The 22,624-nt window shown below is 42.5% G+C and overlaps 1 protein-coding gene across 4 annotated transcripts in view; it reads left to right on the forward strand.

The window, feature by feature from the left end:
- znf385c (zinc finger protein 385C) overlaps nt 1-22,624 on the forward strand; it is a 124,473-nt gene that overhangs the window by 83,470 nt on the left and 18,379 nt on the right. For all 4 annotated transcript variants that reach the window (XM_042394030.1, XM_042394032.1, XM_042394031.1 and 1 more), the window contains 2 exons: nt 15,235-15,377; nt 22,158-22,268. In XM_042394030.1, the coding sequence (XP_042249964.1) occupies nt 15,235-15,377; nt 22,158-22,268 (254 nt within the window). The remainder of the gene's footprint in view (nt 1-15,234; nt 15,378-22,157; nt 22,269-22,624) is intronic.

Here is a 22,624-nt window from a genome sequence, read left to right on the forward strand (position 1 = left end):
TAGATCAGTGCTGCGGGTAATGGTGCTACACTGCTTTTCTCTGATCTGGGTGTAAATCTCTCTTCCTGTAGTAGTAGTCTGGGGCCAGAGGAGATGCCCCAGCTCTTTTTTAGCCTCAGTGGAAGCTTGTCTTCTTGGATCTGCATTTCCCAATATTGCCTTGCCCGTTGTGAGCTCCTGCCCTCCCCTCCAGCACAAGCACACTGCAGCTGGTTCTCTCGAGGGACATATGAATAAAATTTGTAAAGCTATTGGAGCCAACGCAAGGAAAATACTCCTCACTGCTCCCTGCGGAGAGCCTCAACCTCATTGACTTGGATTTGTTTGCTTGAAGCCAACAATTGTGCTCAGGCTGATCTTAGTGGAATGGCAAGCGCAGAGTCAATGAGAATGATGCATTAGCAGCTCTGCATCTATTAAAGCTGCTTGCTTTGGTTGAATCCAGACACCCCATTGCAGGGATTTATCAAGCTGCTTACCAAAGAGAGGTGATTGAATTCATTTGCTTACTAATGAGAAGGGATTGCGAATTGTACACTTCCCCAGCTACACTTCCACCTGTTAAAACCATTTGCTCATTACTGCAATCAAATCCAACGTTTGTTCTCTATTACAATCAAACCCCTTTTTGTCACCTCATCAGACACTTTTGTGCCTTTTTGGCGCTCAGACCCCATTTCATCTGTGCTGGTTTTGTAGGCGTGTGCCATTAAGGGTGTGAGCTACCTTTTGCAGCTAATTAAGTTGCGGAATTCATGTCTTATGCCAACGTGTTCATGTTTTCAGTGGAGAGCCTGACTGATTCATGTTGTTTGAGGAGTTTTCTAGAAATTAATCTGACAATCTTGAAACACAGGTGAAATTGTGAGCTCATTTGCATTAAAAGAAGGACTAAAATTAGTTCATGGCAGGGTTATTTTTCTTTAAAACAGTCAGTTTAAATGATTTTTTTTTTTTTGCATGTTCCTTTACAAAACACTCCAAGTGTAATCAAGTCCAATCAAATAACTGTCAGTTCTTGCTCCCTTTTTCTCCAGTCAATCAACAAAATTGATTTCATTAGAGGTAATTGTTCCCTGTTTGATGTTCATGATGTCTTGATTAGTCCTATTCTCTGGAGTGTTGTGGAGGGGAAGCTCTCCTGCTGTTGTTAAAGCCAGATTAATGTTAAATCCTCTTTGTCTCAGCAGACAGCAACAGACAGACTAAAGTGAGTCAGCTGAGGCCCACACGGTCAGATGGGGTGACAGTATGTTAGCCAAGGGTCAATAAAGTGTTATGTTATCTGCATCAATTGTATAAGACAAAGAGTGATACCAGTGGACCAGAGGGATTCTTCATTTTCAGCTGACGATATGATTCATTTTTCATGATACATTAACTTCTGTTTAAAATTTATAAAAACACTTAAAGTGATATTTACACAAATTATAGCCAGAAAACAGGCTTGATCAAAGGTGTATTTTCACTTCTGCGCTAAACTGTGACTAACAAGATCTAAAAACTCGCAGCAGTAATTGAATTTTAACTTATTCATAATAAACACACATGTAACACATGTGATTTTACAATTATCCAGAAATTAACAAGGAACCTAGATAAAAAATAAAAGTGTAAAGAAGCTAAGACAAGCAGCTAATTAAGCACTGCAAACACATTAGATTTACAGTCAAAGTTTTTCAGTCTCACCCATGAGAGACAATAGGCAAGGGTATAGATTTCACAACTGAAGACACATCCCTCAAAACCTGTTAAAAAGTAATGAATATTATTTTTATGTATATGGATGTTAGCAGGAAAAAAAAATGGGTTTCTCCCTCACAGCAAATGGTGTTACCTCTAGTGGGAAACATGGCAGTGAATTAATTATGATGAAGACTTCTTAAAAATCCCAGTGAAGGAGGGTTTTGGCAGATTTAAAAATTAACAGATGATTTTGATTGCAAGGTCAACTCTTAAATTCTTATGAGCTGCAGTAAAAAAAAAATCTTCTTCTATTCTTTCAGTTCTTTAAATATGATGTCAGGGTGGTATAAGGCTACCTTTACCCTTCCATGTCTGTTTACTTGGAGGATGAAATAATGCTAATATGGAGCTATGTTCCTTAATGTCGTTCTCATCATATCAAGTCTAAACTGGTAAATGAAATGTAGTAGAACATCCTAAATCCTAAAAGCCATGAAAAAGCATTTAAAATGAGTTGGGTTAAAGTTTTCGTTTCCTTAAAACGTGGATTTTTGCTATACAGAATATTACATAGCAGAAGTAGATACTACAGTCTCTAATTACACGAACCTCTGGTGAGTGAAAAATCAATCAGCTGCCTTTTGACCTCCGACAAATGAAGAGTTTATGCAGTGTTGCACACTGAACCGGTAACAGTACAGCTACAGTAACACATTAAAATCATGTTCCAGATGATTTAAGTCCGTGTGAGAGGAAGAGACTCTTTCAGCGGCTGAAACTGTGATGATGTGATGCTAATATGAGCAGAGGAAACATCAGATTTATGCAGTTCTGACAGCAGCAGTCCAAGGCTTGCTACAGACAGTGAGGGAAGAAGTCTTTTAAATCAAGATTTCACATGATGAGGGCTTAATCCAGTGTGTGTGTTTGCACACTTTTTACAGTATCGGCTGCTTTGTGGGTGTCCGTCCATCCCAAATGACCCCGGAGCTTATTTTCTATCTTTTCATTGGGTCGTCTCCACCGCGCCCTCTCGATAAGTAGTAATGCTTTGACGCTTGAGGACACTTCAGCAACTTTCAATCGAGATTAATCTGTCTTTCAGATCTGCCAAGGTCTCTGTGGATGCACAGCTGAGACAGCGAGAGAGAAAAAGAGGGCGGTTATAGAGATGGGCCATTTGTAGCTGCTGTCTCAGTGATGTGGTTCCATTCCCACTTTGCAACCAGAGGGGACAGCTCACTATATCATTCAGCCGTTTGTTATTTTGTCTGAAGCAGGAGTTGGCCGGAGGGGAGAAATGTCTGTCTCTTCCCCTTGTTGCCTGAAGGTGAAACCCATGCATCATTCTGCAGAGAGAGAGAGAGAGCGCGCACGCCTGTTTGCTTTTGCATGCATTCTTGTGTGTGCGTGTGTGTTCATGCAGATGTCCACATCAATATGGGTGCATAAATGGGAGGCTTATTCTTGAGCTATCAGGTGTCAGAGACTATTGTTCAGGCTGAGTGAATCAGATTGAATTCCCGTGATTCAGTTTGGTATTTCATTGGTGTTAAACTAAACAAACGCGGCGGGTTGCCTGTGTTTTTTTGACAACATCCGCTTATTTCCAGCCTGCTCTCTCTATTTATCTATCCTACCTTGTTTGCTTTCAGTTGTGCCCCTCTTCTTTTCTTTGCTACTGTACCTCTCTGCTATTACATCTCATTTGTGCTTTTTTTAATGACACTGACACTCTCTGGAGCCAGTCACCGCTAGACTTCACCAGACCACTCTGGGTGTTTATGGGCTCTGTGTTGCCACAAGCAGTGGGGGATCTGTTTGCAATTCCCCATGCTCCCAAAATGAATCGCAGTGATCCGTGTTTCTGGTGTTTCTGCACTGGTTATTAAAAGCCAGGGGAAAGGTTACAGTAAATGCCACTCAGCTGATGCGCAGCTCAAGCTTGGCAGACCTCCTCAACCCCCATACCACCCAGAGTTACGCTCTAACATTTTGGGGAACAGTAATTTCAAATGTCTTGCTATATTTTTTCCTGCTACACCCCCAAAATTGGCAAGTGCATCCTCATTTTCTGTCCAAAACTCTGTCACCTTCTATGTAGCTTCAACTAAAAGTCTGTTAAATGTTGTATTTCAAGCCACAGAATTCCAACTAAAAGCATGAAAAGCAAAATCAGCACCTGAGTCTGACAAATTGGCAACTTCCTCTGAATCATCTCTCCCCCTCCTCTTGTCTCCTGCACTGTCCCTTCGAGCCACCCCCCCCCCCCACCCCCACCCCCACCCCCTCCCCACCCCTCCTCTTCCCTTGTCACCACTTCTCCCAGACACCCATGGGCACTCATCACAGAGGTCACGCACCTGTTCCCTGCTGTAAACAGGAAATGAATAATTCAAGAGTCGGCGCTGGTTGACTGCAACAGCTGATGATCTCTCCGTGACGAGCAAAGATTTATCCCAAGGATTCGCATTATATTCCTCAGCTGGAATCACACTAATTAGAAACGCTCTGCGGAGAGTCTGAGGACCCACTCGGAGCCAGACTGCATGTCCTTGACCTCTGTGGGTGACAAAGTTTGTTTGAAATGACAACCTGTAGTGGCACGAGAAACTTCTGCTATACACACACTGTTTAGCATTTTTAGATTTGAAGGACTGTGCCGACATACAGTGGGATCAACTGTGAAGAATGAAAGAGCATCTCTATTGGCCTTTAGTATTTCCTCCTCTCCTCTCAATTCCCATCCTCTCCTCCCCAAGGTGTCAGCCCCGCAGAGGGAGTTGACCTATAACAGAGAACCAGTTATATTTGAGAGAATAACCCAAGTAGCAGGTTGAGAGTCAGAAAGATGCCAGTTGGGGCTGCCGGGTAGCTGGAGTGATTGCTTTTCACTCCTTATCGCCACACCAGCAGGTATCTAAGACGTGCTGTACTGCGGCACTCTGAGGGGATTCACAATTATAACACCCTGGCTACTGGCCACCCGTCACCCTTCATATACACAACTTCCACCCCCACCTCTACACATTCATCCCTCTACACTTTTTTTTACTCTCTTCTCATCAGGTGAAATCCTGCTGTCCTATAGTAACTTAAGAATCCTGTTATAGCCTCACTCCACCAAACACCTGCACAGGCTCTGATAAGAATCCTTATCTGCTCAGGTCCATGTCTCTTCTCTGCACCCAGGCAGAGCAGGAGGGCCCTACAGCTGGATTGGAGAGTATATAACACCACCATGGGTGGTCAAATTGATTGTTTTTCAACCACATTATCCTGTCGGGTGTGTTATGTTGCAGAGGGTTTTGAAGCACAAGGAAGTAGGCAGCTGCGGCAGAGGAACGACGTGTTAAATCCTTTGCTGTGGTGAAGTTTTCCTATTTAAAAACACGCCGGCTTCCTGGCTCGTGTGTGCCGCCTGCAGTACAATGCCTCATATGAAGAATCATCCCTTTATGTCGCTCTTGCATCTTTGTAATTACACATGAGGAATGAGAGGAGACATCTGCATGCCAGCACTTTGAGGAGAGGAGGAAGGAGACAACAAAGGACAGACCGGCTTCTCACAAAGGCTTTTCAATTTGCGGCTTGCAGCTGTTTCTCTTCAGAGAGCTCCTCTCTCAGCCTGAAAGTGGCCCACAATCCAAATGCTGATTTCTTACCCGCTGTTGACTGGAGGCTAATGTTTGGCAAACGATGACACTTTCCCTCCTTCGTAAGAATTGGTTGACTGTGTCTGCGCCTGACTCTTCTCCTCCATTAACAGGTGTTTAGATTTGGAAATGATAAGAGACCAATCAGGGAGGGAGAGAGGGAAGGCGTTTAGAGGGATGACAGTTTTTCACAGCTGCACTACCTGATGTGTATCATGTCTGCACTGCGGGTTGATACATTCAAATAAAATCAACTCACACACACATCACCCGCTGTTCATGAACAGAGGTCTCTCTGCATCTGTCTTCATTACACGCTATCTATGCATGTATTGACACAAAGTGTTGAAAACTGTGTGCGTGCGAGTGTGTACAAATATTGAGCGGTTTGTGCATTGTGTTTGCCTGTTTCCTGGCATTTGTCCGCCATTATTTCAACTTTATTTAGCTGCATATGCTGTACAGGATTGAAAACCAAGTGAGTTTAATGGATCCACAAGGCATGGCACCGCGACCCGTAAATTAAGTCCCACAGATGTGCTTCTGTAGATTAATCTTCCCGTTCATGAGCAATTATTGTGGCGGTGACGCTGAGGCATGAGGCTGATTTGAAACAATTACAGTCCAGGTTGGGCAAAATTAGCTCGTTCATTTCCCGAGGCCGCTGCTGATTGAGAGTGAGGGCATTTTATAAAGCAGCCAAGGGGTAATTGGTTTTTAACATCAGCATGTCCTTCAGCCAACCTTTTAACCTGAGCATGGACATTTAGGGTTAAATCCTTTCAAGAAATTGTCAGATTTGCTTTCAGTCCACCAAGATATTACTCAGGATTTTATAAGCATTTGTGGCTAATTAAAACTATCTTAGAATTGAGTTATATTTGCATCGCTATTGTATTTGTTATGTTTTTTCTTCTAGTGTTATCTACATTATAGAAAGTGAGCTAATTTATGCATTACCACTGTGCTAACCCTCGCAGCTGGAGGACTTTTATTACCACAGTTGTTCCTATGCTATAATTTTCATGTAAGTGCATTTCTGTTCCTCAAATAATATAAAAGCTGTCTCCCACTTCCCTGCTATGTGCATATATTAAAAGGTTGGGGGAAAAAAAAAGTGATTTGGGCCTACAGCTAGGACTTAAAAGAACATGAAAACGTTGTCTTTTTATAACTAGTACACATTTCCATTAAGAGTTTTAATTGGCCGTAGACATATGCCTAACAGCGGAATTCAAATTAGGTGTGTTATAAGAATAGTCTAAAACAAAGAACCTGGAAAGAGGAAATGAATGAGGGGAAGAGACGTTTGGTGAAAAACAAATTCAGGTAGATGATCAGCAGGCCATTTGGTAGCAAGAAAGGAAATCTGCTCTGGAAGGCAATTTACTGGCTCGCTGCAAACACAACTTGCTTAGCAGGAGCTCTTTTGCATAACAATGAATGTAATAATACACACATAATGTACAGTACAATTCTCTTTGCAAGCGTTTTGCTAGTGCCGTTTGTATAAATAAAGGGAACATTCTGGCCTGCAATACCGAAGAATCTCAGAGAATATTTGCAACTCTGTAAATGAATCATTAATTGCAAAAAAAAAAAAAAAAAAAGCTTTTGTCCTCTGTGTGTGTTGTGACACAGTGTTCATTTCTGATGAGAAATGCAGGAGCGGATAGTTCCGCTGCATTCAAAACAGCTACAACTTCATTTTCATTTCACATTCGTCACAGCCTCATAACCACCTTTATGTCTGCCTCGCAGTGTCTGAGCGAGTGTTTTCATCTCTTGCTCCTCTCATCTCATCAGCTGAGGAGTTAAAATTAGAAAGTAATCTCTGTCTTGTGCTTATTTTTTCTCTCCTGTACACCACATCTTCTCCCCTCGAAGATCCAACTGGCCCGGCTCGCCCACCATATCTAATCAATTTATAATGAGTTGTCACAGTTGGCATGATGGCTGTGTGACGCTTGGTTGACCAGCCTGATATTTATTCATGTAAAAAACGATGTTGCACTTAATGCCACTTCCACAAATGACTCAATTTGCTGAGGAAATGAACCTCATCTGAGTTCCTGTCAATCCTCCAGAATTCCTAGACCTAGGTTTTTTTTGCATATGTGTGGGCATGGCATAACTTTGAATATGTTTATTTCGTCTTATTTGTTTTCCGATGTGCTGCTAAGACAGACAGCATATCTGCAGGATGGTAATGCTACTTATGATAATGAAGATGGAGGTGATGCTGACATTAATTCTCTCAGACAGATGTTTAAACCGTTCATCGTATTTTACCTTAGATCATTTTTCACCTTTTCAGCAGCATTGTGTTATAGGAGTTCATTTTGTTTTACCTCAAGGGGAAGGTCCAACAGCTGTCGTTATCTTTTTAAAGCGAAAGGAGGAGATTAGGAAAAGTGTGGGAGACTTATTAAAGCTCCTCACCCTAAGGCTTGAAATAGACAGAAAAAAAAACCCAACAATAACATTTCTTTTCTGATTTCTTTGCTTTTTTTTTTGCTGTTTATCGTCATGCTGAAGTTCTGTGTACAGCTGCCGCAGAGCAATGGCTGGCCATCGGCACCATCTGCATAGATTAATGTGTTTGATATTTCCTTTCACTGCTGCCTTTTTCCTAACATCAGGAATCAGTAGCATCTTTGTTGCTCGCCTGTAGCCGACTGCCTAGTAGGGCTTCACAGTGGGGAAGCTGAGCAATTTGTTTCTGTATGGCTCCAGGCTTATCGTCTCTGCTTGACAGATGGGCCTTGCCTCTGCTCAGGTTGGGTTCGGTAGCAACGCGCTGCTTGCTGCTTGCCTGACAGAACTCATTATAGACACTCCCCGGGAGAAGAAGCATCTCCACGATGTCCTGTTACCACTGCAGGACTGCCACGACTCACTCCCATGCCGTAGCCCCACACATACTGCTGAAATCTACTGTCTAGTATGAAGTAATATGTTAAATTTAGGAATTACTCGTTCAAATGTTAAACACACCTGATACTGTATAAGCCAACGCTCATCAAATATTACGTTGATATTCGTTTAAAAGAATCTTAAAATGTCAACAGTGTCTGCTCAGATTGTTATCTTCTTCCAGCTATTAACATTATGATGAAAATTACAGATAATTAAACTAAAGTCATTTATGGGAACGTATCAACCTGACTTCCCTCATTGTACCGCTCATAATTAAATTTGAGCCCTAACCTTGTTGTTTGTCAATGCCAATAAACACAGGCAAAGGCTGATATCTTTGATGAGGCAACGTCTTGGCTGAAGCCAGAGGCTGTATATTGATCATATTTAAATTTCAATGTCAGGTCATATTTTATTTATTGACTGTAAATTAGCTTGTATGTACCCTTATCTACTCTGTGATGGAGCTGCCTTAGGTCTAAATCTCCTTATAAATCCCTGCACACTTATCCAACCTCATACTTCTTTTCATTTTGTGTCCTGTAATTAATAAAGCACTAAACAAACCCCGATTATATAACCGTACGTATGTGAGGTTTTAGGATTGACAGAGAGGTGAACTCAACAAATTCAGTGTCTGGCTTTGTATAATTTCTTTAAAATTGCATGTGAAAGAAAAGTTATGAAGTCATCTCCCTTCCTGGGGGTGCTCTATTTTCAGTCGTGGGTCAAACTGTGCTTAGCCTTGCATATAATCAGGCCACATGGAGCAGTCTGCCACCTCCTGCAATCCAGGGAAAAGAAGGAGAAAAGAGGACAGAACTACACATGAGAGATTTTTTTTAAGGAGAAAAGAGGACAGAACTACACATAAGAGATTTTTTTTAAAGAGCGGATTATCTTAAAATAGGGTGGCAGAAAGGAGGTAACAGTGCTGAGATTAAATATAATCCTCATAAGAGAAATCTTCACAACCTTATTAGAGCTAAACTCCAGTATTTCTGCTGGAAATATCTCCAGCCTACTGTGAGCTCAGTAGACAAGCAGACGCGTGAATGTTCTGACATCAAACAGGGTAAAGTTGAAGTTCTGTTGTGCTCAAATATTCCTTGTGCATATTTACCGCATAAACTGTATCTGCCTGCTGCACACACACTGGAATACAAACTGTCATGTGCAGCTCACACAGTCATCAACTCACACACTCCAGTACACAATATACAGTTGCAGTGCAGCCAGCATGACGAGTGACCCAGAAAAAAAAAGAGAGAAAATGTAATTCACATAAACAACTTTAAAAGGCTGTAAGGTAAGGTGAGGAAATGACACACAGAAAGGAGGGGGGATAAAATGAGGGGGTTCTTTGTAGAATTTTTTTAAAATTGCATGCAATTGAGGATAGTTTAAATTTCTCTTCTGAAACAGAAAAGTGGCTTGCAGACATAAGTCTCCAAAAAGGTCAATTTGAATGCAAAAGCAGCTAGAATCATATATTTCTTTGGCCACTTTCCAGGTGTGCGCATTTCATATTTAGAGTAAAATCCTATCTGCAGCTGTGGATAAACATATAATCCTTGCCGGTTTCATGCAACCGTACCAATCAAAGTGGCTTAATTTAGGGCTAACTGAAGTTCCTTCATCATCTCCGTACTGTTTCATCTAATCAATCCAGTCACATGCTGTCTTGAACTCGGGTGTGCAGATTATCATCGTACTTGAAGGGGGACTGGAGAATGGAAGTGAGGGAGGAATGGCTGGGGATGGAGAAGAATAAAAAGTGTCAGTCTTTAATTAAAACTGATTGTGGTTAATGTTCTCCATCCATGCTATAATGGTTCCCACGGTGGCCCTCACACCACCTCCTGATCAAGCGGAAGCTAATTGGCTGTTAACAGTCACTTTTCTCTCTCTCTTTCTCCCGCTCGTCATTGTCTCTCAGTGTAGTACATTCGGACATCCAGAGGCAGTGCAATGTCATTTCATGCCCTCGAATGGCCATGAGCCTCTAATACACCATGAGGCCAATTTACAATTTCCAGGCGTACCATGTGGGAGGCAGCCATTTGTATGCATAGCATGCATGTGGGTTATTTCATACCTTGGTCAAAAAAAGACTCTGTCGGTTGGGTTATTCTAACTAAAAAGCTCCAGTTTTATACTTATGTGGAGAGTAGTAGTTGCTGACTCTTCCTGTGCTGTCAGATCGAGTCCCATCAGCCCATGGTCTGAGGCGGGGCAGCGACTGTTGGGGAGTTTGCGGGGGCGGCTGGGGGGATGGTGAAACAGTGTGGCAACAGTGTGGCAGATGCACAATGAGCAACATCATGTTAGCATGACTCTGAGTGTGCGTGTCGTGACTCGACTGTGTGCACATTTGGTACGTGACGGCTAAGATCACTGACTGCGTACAAGAACCGTGCTAAACATCATCAAAAACAAGAGGTTATTACGTGCACTTTGCATTTTTTCGAAAGAATCATCCGCATGGTGCAGAGTAATTATGCTCATATTGCGCCTGCACTCAATGTTCATAATTTTACAAGTCGACCATTTCCCTTGCAAACTCCCCCATTCAAGTTTAGATGTGGAGATTTTTTATTATCACAGCTGGATGATCAGATCAGAGGCCCGATGGCGAAGGTCTAACCGACAGTCCAACTGTTACTCAGCTCAGCAGCAGAAATGCGGTGCATAATGCTCTTAAATTTTGCAGAAATCAACCCAGTAATTCTTAACCCAGTGCTTCCACAATCAGTCTACAAAGTAAAAAACACAAAACCGGAGACAAAAGCCAACTACATCTCTGGTGGATTCTTTTAAAGTGTTCTTACACAAGGAATTTCATCATGTTTTCTTTTCTGCTAGGCTCTATAGGAAACTGCATAATAAAAGTAATTCTTTCTTTGAGCTTCTCCTCTCTGCTGTGGTTGTTGAAGGACTTAGCAGCAGGAGAAGTCTTGTACATTATTTTTTACCTCACCAAGCAGCTTTTTGTCTCTTTTCATGTGAGCACCATAGTCAAACCTTGGGGGTCCACGAGGGTGCATCACTAGCACCACTGCAGTGTCCTTGGGTTTTCAAGTCTCTGAGGGCTGCAAAATCACAGTGAAGAAAGTTTAGCCAAGCTCTAACCTGCATTGAGAACAACAAACCTCACAGAGCCAGCATACATCTTGCTGGCTCAGTTTATCATGTATGAATATCATTTATCATGATTAGGATGAATCAGCAAACTATGGGAGAATTCAGATAATGAATTTACACCTCTTGAAACTCCTTCCTGTTAAAAAGTTAGGAGCAAAAACCACTGACAGTTCAATGAGTGGCTGTTCGTCTGTCAATCATCTATTGTACAGCTTACATGTAATGGCACCCATTTTAAGTTCACCTAGGGAGAAAGCCTTGACTGCCTTTGAGTGGCAAGACAACAACAGGCAGAAGTAAAAGAGGGTTGAGATCCACTCACCCAACTCCGAGACCCTGCTGTGCCAGCATCTATCCCACATAATTACACAGGGCCACAAATAGCAAGGCACTTTTCTCTCCTCCTCGACCCTCTCCTTTTCTCCTTCCTTTGCCACTCAGCAGCAGTTTACAAGGATATGCAGAGCGTGGAGGCGGGGTGGGGGTATTTAGATGTGAGAAAAGGCAGTTTGTCAGAAACCTAAGGGAGCACTGGAGTGATGACAAGAGAATTACAGAAGAAGGACTACAGGGTTGAACAGCTAATACCGTGATAGTGGAAGAGGAATGAGGAGGGAAGGCGCAGTAGGTTTGCTTGTGTATGTATGTTGGGATCCATTATTTTTTCAGATGAGCAAGTGGAAAATAATTGAAAAATCGATGTTTGAATTCTACGGCTTGGATGCACCACACAAGTACACACATACACTCATCCGAGTAGATGTGATGTGACGGTGGCTGTTGTGTAACCAAGCCCAGTGAGTCATGAGAGGGAGGAATTCGTTGTTGTGATGGTCGGAGGAAGAGGAGGAGGAGGAGGAGGTCTGCCTGGGGAAAGACTGGCGGAGACAGTCAGATCTGTTAGCAAAGTCATCTGGGAGAGAGAGAGAGAGAGAGAAAGAGGCTGGACATTTGGTTTCAGGCCTTGCCTCAAATGCTGGTTGTCTGGACCCCCGGACCACAAGTGAGGCGTAAATAAATCTTGAGCCTTGACGCAGACATGACTCTGGACAGAAAGAGCATATGTGCACATAACCACATTCACATACAAACACATGCATATGTGCAGACACACACACACACGGTATTAAATGAGTGGAAAATGACGCAGTGTGATAGAAGGAGGTTATCAGGGGCTGCAGGCTGAAATAAGCCAACCATCCTCCTTACACACACACACAAAAATATCAGAAATGTGCTGCAACACTCGAAAACATATGCTGTTTTGCTTTAAAGTGTAATCAGGAGTACGCTACTAGAATAACACACAATATGTGCCAAGTGCAAAATTATACCTTGTTTGATTTTGTGTGTCCGTGTGCGCATATTGTGTGACTGTGTGTTTATATTGACGTCCCCTTCGCCACGGGAGCTATTTGTTTTCAGAGGTACGTAGGCAGTTCTGTTTGTATGCAAGTGTGTGCGTGTGTGATTCTCGTCTAGTACATGCGAGCCGAGCACACACACTCCTTTGCGCGCTGTCATACATGCCTGGTTTCGAGCTGTGCCTCCGTGGCAGCGTTATCATCCAAAGAGGCAAACAGCCAGCCCCTGATTTAATAAGCTGCCTAGGGAGTCACAGAGAGGTGAGGAAGCACTATCAGCTGATAACTGTCCTCCCTGCAAGCCCAGCTTTTTCTCTGATAGCCCTGCCAAGAGAAGACTCAGCTTCTCCTCGTTTTCTGTGTGTGAATGTGTGTGTGTGTGTGTGTGTGTTGCGTGTGTGAGCGATCTCCCGCCGGCTGCTGCCCACGTGTCTGAGGGCTGCGTCCGTCTTGTGCTGCATCTCTCTGGGTGTCAGACAGACAGCAGTGGAGAGCCCACACATGGCAAAGGCAGGCTTGAGCGCAGCACTGAGGAGCATATGCTCAGAGCTTCAGTCTCTCAGCCCCCCCTCTACCCAGCAACCACACACACCCCACGTCATGGCTGCCAATCCTGCCAAGCCAGAGAAAGCCATGGGCCAGACTACTTACAGATTCCCCATCTATCACTCTGCTCTGTACTTCAGAGGCCATACAGCAGTATCACTATCATACCAGAGCCTTGACACCAATGCTAAGTGACAAAAATACGACTAAGATGCAACAGCAAAAAAAAGAAAAAAACACCACAAAATTTCACAGAAGAACTGCTGCGCATTATTTTGACAGTTTCTGTTATTTTGTTGAAGGTGATGGCTTTGCCATGTTTGAGCAGCGGCTCTGGGTAAGCTGTAAGTGGAATAGTTCCATATTTGTCCAGCCTGTGCAGTCTTTTTTGGAATTATGTTCAGAGCCAATTCAGGAGGCAGAGCGTCCCGAAGCAAGGTTTTGCCTTGTTTGAAGCGAGGAAAAACATAAAGGTGAGATGGTGGATGGTTGTGTAGCTTGTTCTGTTTTCATGCTGGAGACTTGGAGTTTGCATCCCATCGCAGACATACAGTTCTTGCTGGCTTTTATTGAGCATAACCACAATCTTTCCTTAACTAAGTGTTTTAGGTTCCTAACTTTTAACCACCTTAACTATGCTGTAGTATTGTTTGAATGATTAATGTAAAAACCTTGGTATTAAATGTCAAAAACACGGTCACTGAATGTCATCTAGGTTTTGCAGGATTAGCAAATATTAACTTTCTGTCTGGTGAGTGGGTTGTATGTCATCAGGTTTAGGTGGACGAGGATTCAGCTAATGCAGGTGTTTCTTTTCCAGTTATATTTGAAATTTTGAATTTCATGCACAAGACAATTAATTATTTGATATTAAACATCTCAAACACACAGTATTGAACTGAGATTTATCACCATGTTTTTATCATAGTGATGAAGCAATTTTATTTCTACACACTATGCACCCCCAGCTATGAATATATTACTGATTTTTTACTGTGACACTAGTGTTTCAGTCTCCTGTTTCAGCCACCTTTCGCCTTCTGTAACTCTACCATCTGTCTCTGCAATCTTGCACAATCTCCCTCCCCCACCTTGAGAAGCAGCTCTTTCTTGACCAATCTTTTCTATTTCTAAGAATGTCAGTGGTATTATTGTAAGGTCAGTGATTGTTTTTCTTCCTGTGGTGTGCGTTATCACACACCAGTCCTACCGCCTCACAGTATGTGTGTGTTGCACAAGGGCTCACATGATAGGCATACTTTGGGGTGGCCATGGTGACCCACAACTGACACCGATGATTGATCCTGGTGCTGGGATAAGTGCCTGCACACCGCTGAGTGCACCGGTCCACTGAAACGCAGCCAGGCGGAAAATTAGAAATCTCTTCATCCCTGGTCCATTTGAAATGTGATATCACCCATCTTCCTCTCGCGCAGCACCTTTCCTCCGCCAATAAATCAGTAATTAAATGATGTGTTTGTGAGTGTGTATATACATGAGGGGGTGGTGTATGTCCTTGGGGATCAGACTGGGCAATTGGGGTGATGGGGGTATTCAGTCTCCAGTAAAATTGCCCATCCCCCCTCAAACATGTACACTTCCTTTTGTCTGCATAAAAACAGAAACGCACACTGTTGTCCCAGATACAAGCACATGCCCACACTTGCAACCGCAAGCGTATACACACACACGCACACACACACACACATCCGAGTCATACAGAGTGTGTTGGATGTCAGCTGGAGGTGTGATGGTGCCTCTGGTTTCAAATAAATCAAAGTCAGGCTTCCTCCGAGTGCTGCACCTGACCTCTTGGAAGCCATCAGTGCGGCTCCGCTCCGACAGTCACACCGGGACAGAATTGTTAACGTTTCCCGTTGCTTCCTAACTTCTAACATCTATCTCTTTGTGCTGTCCAGGTACGTCAGCCCAGGGCAGCCCCCTTCTGGCTTCCCTCCCTGTTCCAGGTCGGCCACTGCAGCCTCAACTCGACCTCAAACACCTCCTGCCCTTCAGACTCAATGGATCCTCCCCCCTCAGCCTCTTCCCTAACTTTAACACGGTGAGTCCAATGGCAGAAGTTCACCGTTCTGTAGCTGCTATAATGAAAGCCTGTTGTTTATTAGATTTCATTAAAAATAACAAATTAGATGAACAGGGATCTACTTGTTGGAACCAATTAATCTATTACTTTTATCAACAAGGAATTTCAACTTTAAAGGTCTCCGCCAGAGACTAAGATGTCTTTAAATGACAAAAATAAGTCCAAGATGGTATCTAATTAGAGCCGAAACCCAGCAGAAATATTTTGTAAACAGGTGACTCATTCCACCACACAAAAAAAAATATTGGAATTATACTGTTTGGTAACATGCTTTTTTGAGTTTGAGAACAAAATGTTTTGTAATACTTTTTTCATCTCGCACACTCCTTGAAAATGCAAGGCGTTAGGCATCGTTAGGCAGGGGGAGTGAAAGTGAAAAATTGAAGCACCTGGCAAAACATCACTCAATCGCTGAGCACTGTGTCGATCAGGAACACTGTCAACCCCCAACAGACATATTATATTAACACAAGTTTATATTCTAGCGAAGCAACTGTGTTTTCTTTATGGGGTTACGGTCAATGTTGTGATCCATATACTTCATAAACTTTCTGTCGGTGTTCCACCTCATGCTGGTTTCGCTGCTATCTGCTCTTCCAGACCTCAGCCTCCAGTACTCGTACCATTAACTCATAGCAATGTCTCCACCTGTGCATAGGCTTTACCTTACGCTTGGGGTGCTAATCTTTATTCAAGCAGTGTTTTACCTCTGAGCATTGCTGTTGTCACCTCAGTATCAGCATTTCTACACACGATCCTCTTATAACTTTGTTTCGGACGTCAGCAACAAACTGTACAGTTTTCAAGCGCCTTAGCTCTGATGCTTACCTTGCCTCTGTGCTTGGGATTAAAGGCTTGAATCTTTGATCCTTTACTTACCAGAGCTATACCCATTGTCATTTTGTGTGTGTATGTGTGTGCGTCTGTGTGTGTGTGTGTGTGTATGAATGTAGACACCTCTGATTTCTTTGATCCTAGTTATACTGTGTGTGTGTGTGTGTGTGTGTGTTCACTTCGCACACCATGAAACTGTCTCCAGTTCTGCGGTCTGTAAATGAAACATAAGCCAGAGCTTTCACTCCAGCATACATTTTACACCTTTTCAAACCGAGTAGGTAGGATGAGAGAGAGAGAGAAAGAGAGAGAGAGAGGTAGGGCCAAATAGACATCTGGCTGGCTGGTTTTTACAGTAGAGGACATGTGTGAGGGGGTGGATGAGACATAAACGTGCACTGTATGATGTGCATGTGTGTGTACGTAGGGGGTCTCCAACCTGCAATGTGAAAAGTGCTGTTTATTCATTTGCTAAGCCGCCCCCTGCCCTGGGTCATTGTGTCGCCTATACTGCCCTATGGAGGACTGAGCATGCCCAGAAGCTAATTCCTCTAACACTCTCATGTATTTATATTAGTGGTGGAGGCAGTGGGCAGGTTTCGGGTCAGTGTTTTGTCTATGTTTTGCTTATGTTTCAATTGCTGTTTCTATTCTCAAACCAGCGTCTGTACCTCAGAGCTCTGTTAAAGCCTTCATGTTGTCTGATAAAAAAAAAAAAAAAGTGGTAACTCACAGGAAATATATATTTGAATTAAACACATTATACGTCCTTATTTAGAAAAAAAGTAAAGGTAGTAATATTAGTAACAGTTATTGTCAAAGAAAACTGCAGCAGATTAATAATAAATGCTCATACAGAGGAAATAACATTCATGTAGTTGCAATGATATACAGTCGGCCATTGTTAAGTAGAATGCAAATTGCAGTAAAACGTGGAATCTACCGCAACCAGAATGCAGAAATTATGATAACCACGGAAATAACATCAAATCAGTGTCGCTTCAGCCCCGGGAGGAGATGATTAGCCTCTATAACACACAGTCTGACAGCGCAGCTGTGGCATTAATCACAAAGTCCATTCAACAGGGAGCCCCAGGTTCTCTCAGCCCTGATAAGGCACACGTTGTCCTGGACGTGTGCAAGGGGGAAGATGAATGCACCTGTCTCCAAAACTAAATATCCTCCGGTTCCCCTGGTGCCCCTTCTTACATCCCCCCCACCTCCCACCCTCTCCTCATCTCCTGATGAGTCTCCTTCTCCATCTCTCTCTCTCTCTCTCTCTCTGTGTCTACTTGAAACCCCATCACGGACTCAGCTGCCCGGCGCAGGATAAGTTCTGTCTGCACTAGGATGGTGGGGGAGGACGGTGGGTTTGGACAAAAGACGCATTTATAGCAGTCGGTTCAGGTTGGCTGCGGACAGACAATGGGCACATTCTTCAGCTCCTAAAACAAATAGCTGTGTGCAGCCTGCCCTGCTAAGGTGGACAGAGGGCGGCAGGAGTGGGAGAGCTCGGTTTCCATGGTCAGGCTTCGGCTTGTGAAGGGAAAAGTCAGTTGCTCCCAGAGGTAGCTTTGAGTCATGTAGAAGAGACCAAAATAAAACAACAAAGGCGAAGATAGCCCCAAGGGAGAGATGTACCTTCAGAATGGAGGTTTCAGTGTCAGACGTGTTTATATTCCCTCTCACACCTGGCCTTGAGGAATCTGTAGTAAACAGACTCCACTCTTGCAGAGGAAACAGCTGCCTGGACATGGCGCAGTTTTTTGTGTGGTATGGAAGGAGCCGATGTTGTTCAGGCGTATGTATCAGAAAGAAAGAAAGGCAGTGTGTCATCCTCACTATCATCAATACACCAACACCCCTTGATCTCTGGGCAACTGGGACTTTCAGCACTGTCGCTGGTTCCAGTGAACGTGGTGATCTAACTTGGTATGAGAACAGCGATCTCCCCGGCTGTTCTGTGACCCCTCTCTCATGTAAGCAGGGTTATGAACTGAGCCAGGCCTTGTGCCAGCCTTTGGAGAGATCCTAGGTGATTGTGATACCATACTGAATCAGCTGTTATCATGGAATGCAGACCTTCTAATGAAGCCTTGGCTTTCACTCTGCTGTTCTTGGATTCTCTGCAGTCTTTTCACAGACAGTTAAAAGTGCAGCCTATTAGTCCGACCAAAAAACTTTTCAGAAACACTTCACTGTGGGCTGCAATGACTCCCAATGTATTAGATGGTCACATTTCTGACATGACAATAAAGTCTACCTGCATTAAAATACAAGCTGTAGTTAGGCTTGTAACAAGATGATAGTGTTGTAATATGACCAAACTGTTTGTGTGGAGAGTGACGTGGAGGCTTACAGCTGAAATACACCAGGCACAAATGCGACGCGTCACGTAGGCGGGGCTGAGCAGGGTTTTCTACCCGCTACATCAACTCCATATCCGTCACTGCATGCATATTGAGTTTCGCCAAGTTGTTTACGCAGGATTTGGAAGCGTAGGCTATATTAACTCGTACTGAGTTAATTAACTAGATCATTTTAACTACAGGATCGTGAGGCACATTGATTTTATTGATTTATTTAAATGTGCAATGTAAAAAAAAAAAAAACAACACAAGGGTGCACGTGGCTTCCGTGGTCAGTGTAGCAGCTTCAGTTCATTATAATGGACACACTCCGTTGCAGCCATGACGGACGTGTCGCGCCACATACTTGCCTAAATTGTTTGCAATGATAGCCTCTGAATATAATTGGCACCCAGCAGATCTCTGAATGCTTCTTTATTCCTGGGTTCTGGGTGGATGTAAAGCAAATCTCTACAAATAACCTTTGTCAGCAAGAAGCATTGTAAGGAGCCATATTTACTCTATTTTCATAAGTATTGCTATCATGGGTGTTGAGTTTCATGCTCCACTTCTCCACGCAGGTCCCGTCTTGTTAAAAATTGTTTTTTGTAGTGGTTAGTAGGTGGAGGATGCTCCATCCAGTGGCCCATCAAGAGCAGAGGCTGCCTTGATGATTACTTAAACCTGCAATTCATTTCTAGTGAATGTGACATACCTTATGCTAAAAAAAAGATTCAAACAATGAAAGTTACCAACACATAAGATTGACCACAAAAATCCTCAAAAAAATCACACATCTGAGATCAAAATGTTTTTTTTCTTTAATGCTTTATTGCATAATGTATTCCATACAGTATACTGGACTATAGAGAGGGCACTGTCAGGGTAAAATATGAGTAAAACTAAATCATGTTTAAGAATGCCACACATAAAAATTGGGACAATCATGCTATATGCACAGTACTCTGAGCTCCACCGGGAGCCCTCTCTCTCCTCGCTCCTCTGCGGTGCATTTAAGGGGATGGAAGATCCTCGATGATGGCGGAGCGGGAATGATTTCTGTGTCATAGCCGGAGGACAGAGGAGAGAGGATGCGAGGCAGCATTAGCTTAATGAAAAGCACCCCAGGTATCTCAAGAGACTTTCTAGTTAAATAAAGGTTGAAAAAAAAAGAAAAATAATTGAACAAATTCAAAAAATAAATATCATAACTACCTAAGATTATTACTCCTAGAAAATATTACTTCAAAAGTGAGTAAGAAGTGGGCACAATATGAAAAACTGTTCCATGCATTTATCTTATGTAATGACGAGTCCAAAAAAGTTCAAGACATGTGCACACCCACACAGGTGTTTTCAGTTAACCTGCTGATTAGTCCTGTTTGGAGTAAAGCAAACCAATCTCAACGTATCATTAGGAATATTTTCCTGCTTTAACAGGCGAAACTAGAGACTGATGTCATTCAAGCACATTTTGGACACACCTCCGCTGTCCTGAGAAGTCAGCTAATCAGGCAAATAAGTGAAAACACCTGTGTGGTTGGAGCATGGCTTTAGTAGATTGACATTGTCATTAAAAACAAAACAAAAGTCAGTATTTCAAGCACTGTTTTATGGGTGGATATCTATAGAGTCAAGCATTTTTTCTCTTCCATAGTCATTTAAACGTCATTGCTGTTGTAGCAGTCACTCTTTCACTTATTCAGTTATAAAGTGACCCAAAACCACGACTCTGTAAAGACTGATGAAAGTCTGATTCTCCTTTGATTTTAATCTCACTTTTTGTTCACCTGAGCACTGTAGTACCATAAACCACAATAAAGCACCAAAGGAAAAAACATTTTGCTCTTTTGCTCTGTGACTGTATTTTGAGGCTGTCTGCCCTCTATTTAGTGCAGGTTATCTTTTCAGTTATAGCCACACAATGGAAGCGTTTTGCGGCAGATCAAACCACCTTGATTCATCCACTCTCACTCACAGTTTTCTGAAGGCCTTAAGACAGACACATTTTATCCTTCAGCAGCTGTCTTCTGTTTAAAAATGTACAATATACCTATATATTTGGAAGGAAAAACAAACTTCAGGTGCTCGTGCATGGAGCAGAAACAAAAACAACTGCATTTTTTTATTCTAGCACACCATTACCTCTTTCTCACAAGCCTTTTTATTTACTTGTAGTCAAATTACTTTTGAGCATTGTAATAGAAGTGAACTGGCACTGTTCATGTTGCTCCATGCATCTAGACGAAAGAGCTACCAGTATCAGAAAAGTCATGAACAAAGCTCAGAGTCTAGTTTTCTATTTGTTTCAGATTTATGCCAAAACCTGCTCAGTAATCACAGATGTCTCTATTTCTTTGTTCTTATTTTTTACTATAATGTTTTATGTTGATATACCATGATTGACATGTGAGGAGCAGAACAGATATGGGTTATTTTTTGATAATAACTTTGTCATATTATATGTGATGTTCAGCACACTCCGGGAGTTATTTGATGATTTCTGAATTTGCCTGTGTGTGCTGTACTTCCATTTTCCCTCAGTCACATTCAACAACTCTCATAGAAAGCATATGAACATGTTGCCTTCCACTAGTTATGATGCGTTTAAATGTCACATTGAATGGCTTCATGCATTAATGAATCTAGAAATTCAAACAGATCACTGTAGGGTCAAAGGTGACTGTGACTGACACGCTGGCCAGTTCACACATCATACAGAGTATCTTAAAGGTCCAATAAATTACATTCAGCCTCACTAGATGTCAACAAACAACTATTTGCTATGTAATGCATGTTAGTTAGTGTATGTGAGCGTGCATGTTAGTTAGTGTATGTGAGTCCCTCCGTGTCCTCCACCTCCATTTCAAAGATGGCGGCCACGTCACAAACTTTCTCAAATTACAGCTAAACAGTACACTAAAATATGTTTCTGAAAACATTTGAGGAAAGAAATAGGCAACGCAGTATTAGCGTCTTGATCCATATTTGATCAGCACTGCCTAGTTTGACACTTTGATCTGAGTTTCGTGAGCTGTCGGCTTTCTTTTTCCTGTTTTTCCAACTTTATGGAGTAAACGATACACATGTTTGTTCTGGTCTGAGATGTTGGTGCTATAGTGCAACATCTAGTGGCTGAATGTTGTGTATTGCAGCTTTAAGAAATTGGGTTTGTTTACAACAAAACTTTTTAATTCTCTCTCTTCAATAGATTTCTCAGCAATAGTAGCATATTGAAAATGCCCTCATTGATTACTTCCCAGAGACTGACACCAAAACATATTTGCCACCGACAGCTGAAAGGATATCCCCTGTTACATTCTTCTGTTGCTGCTGGAAATATCTGGATGTGATGTTATTTTATCTACTGACGAATCGGAGGGTACTTTGTAACAAGGATGGCCACACTGAAGATCGAATCTCTGCTAGCTGAGGGAGCAACTTCACCTCTCCTCTGAGGCGAGGTTGTTCTGCTGCAGAGAAATTTCTCATTTGGGAAAATAAAATTGTATAGAACTAATGTTGTTTGTACTGGTATTTTCTTTCTGTCTCTTAGATGGACCCTGTCCAGAAGGCAGTGATCAACCACACGTTTGGTGTCCCACAGCCCCTCAAGAAGAAACAGATTATATCCTGCAACATTTGCCACCTGCGCTTTAACTCAACGGTAAGAAATGGTTTAGTGGCTTTATGCTGTGGTTTTTATGAGAAAGATAGAGAAGTTGAGGGACAATAAGAGAGAGAAAGAGATGGCACTCTAGACTGTAATTTACAACATGAAAGCAATCTATAGCAAAGAGTGGGTCAAGCCTCATAGAACATCATCTCTTTTGTGCTTCTGTGTCTTCTTGTGTTGGTTTTTGAACATATGGTCACTCCAAAATTACCTCAGCTCTTATCATCCACACTTACTCTTTGTGTTTGTGTATACTGTGCGCAGATTTGTATGTGTGTGTGTGTGTGTGTATAAGCAAATGTAGGTATCTTTGTGTGCATATACAAAACCCAAACTGTAAGTGTATC

The sequence above is a fragment of the Thunnus maccoyii genome, chromosome 18, assembly GCF_910596095.1.
Source record: "Thunnus maccoyii chromosome 18, fThuMac1.1, whole genome shotgun sequence".
NCBI classification, from domain to species: Eukaryota; Metazoa; Chordata; class Actinopteri; order Scombriformes; family Scombridae; genus Thunnus; species Thunnus maccoyii.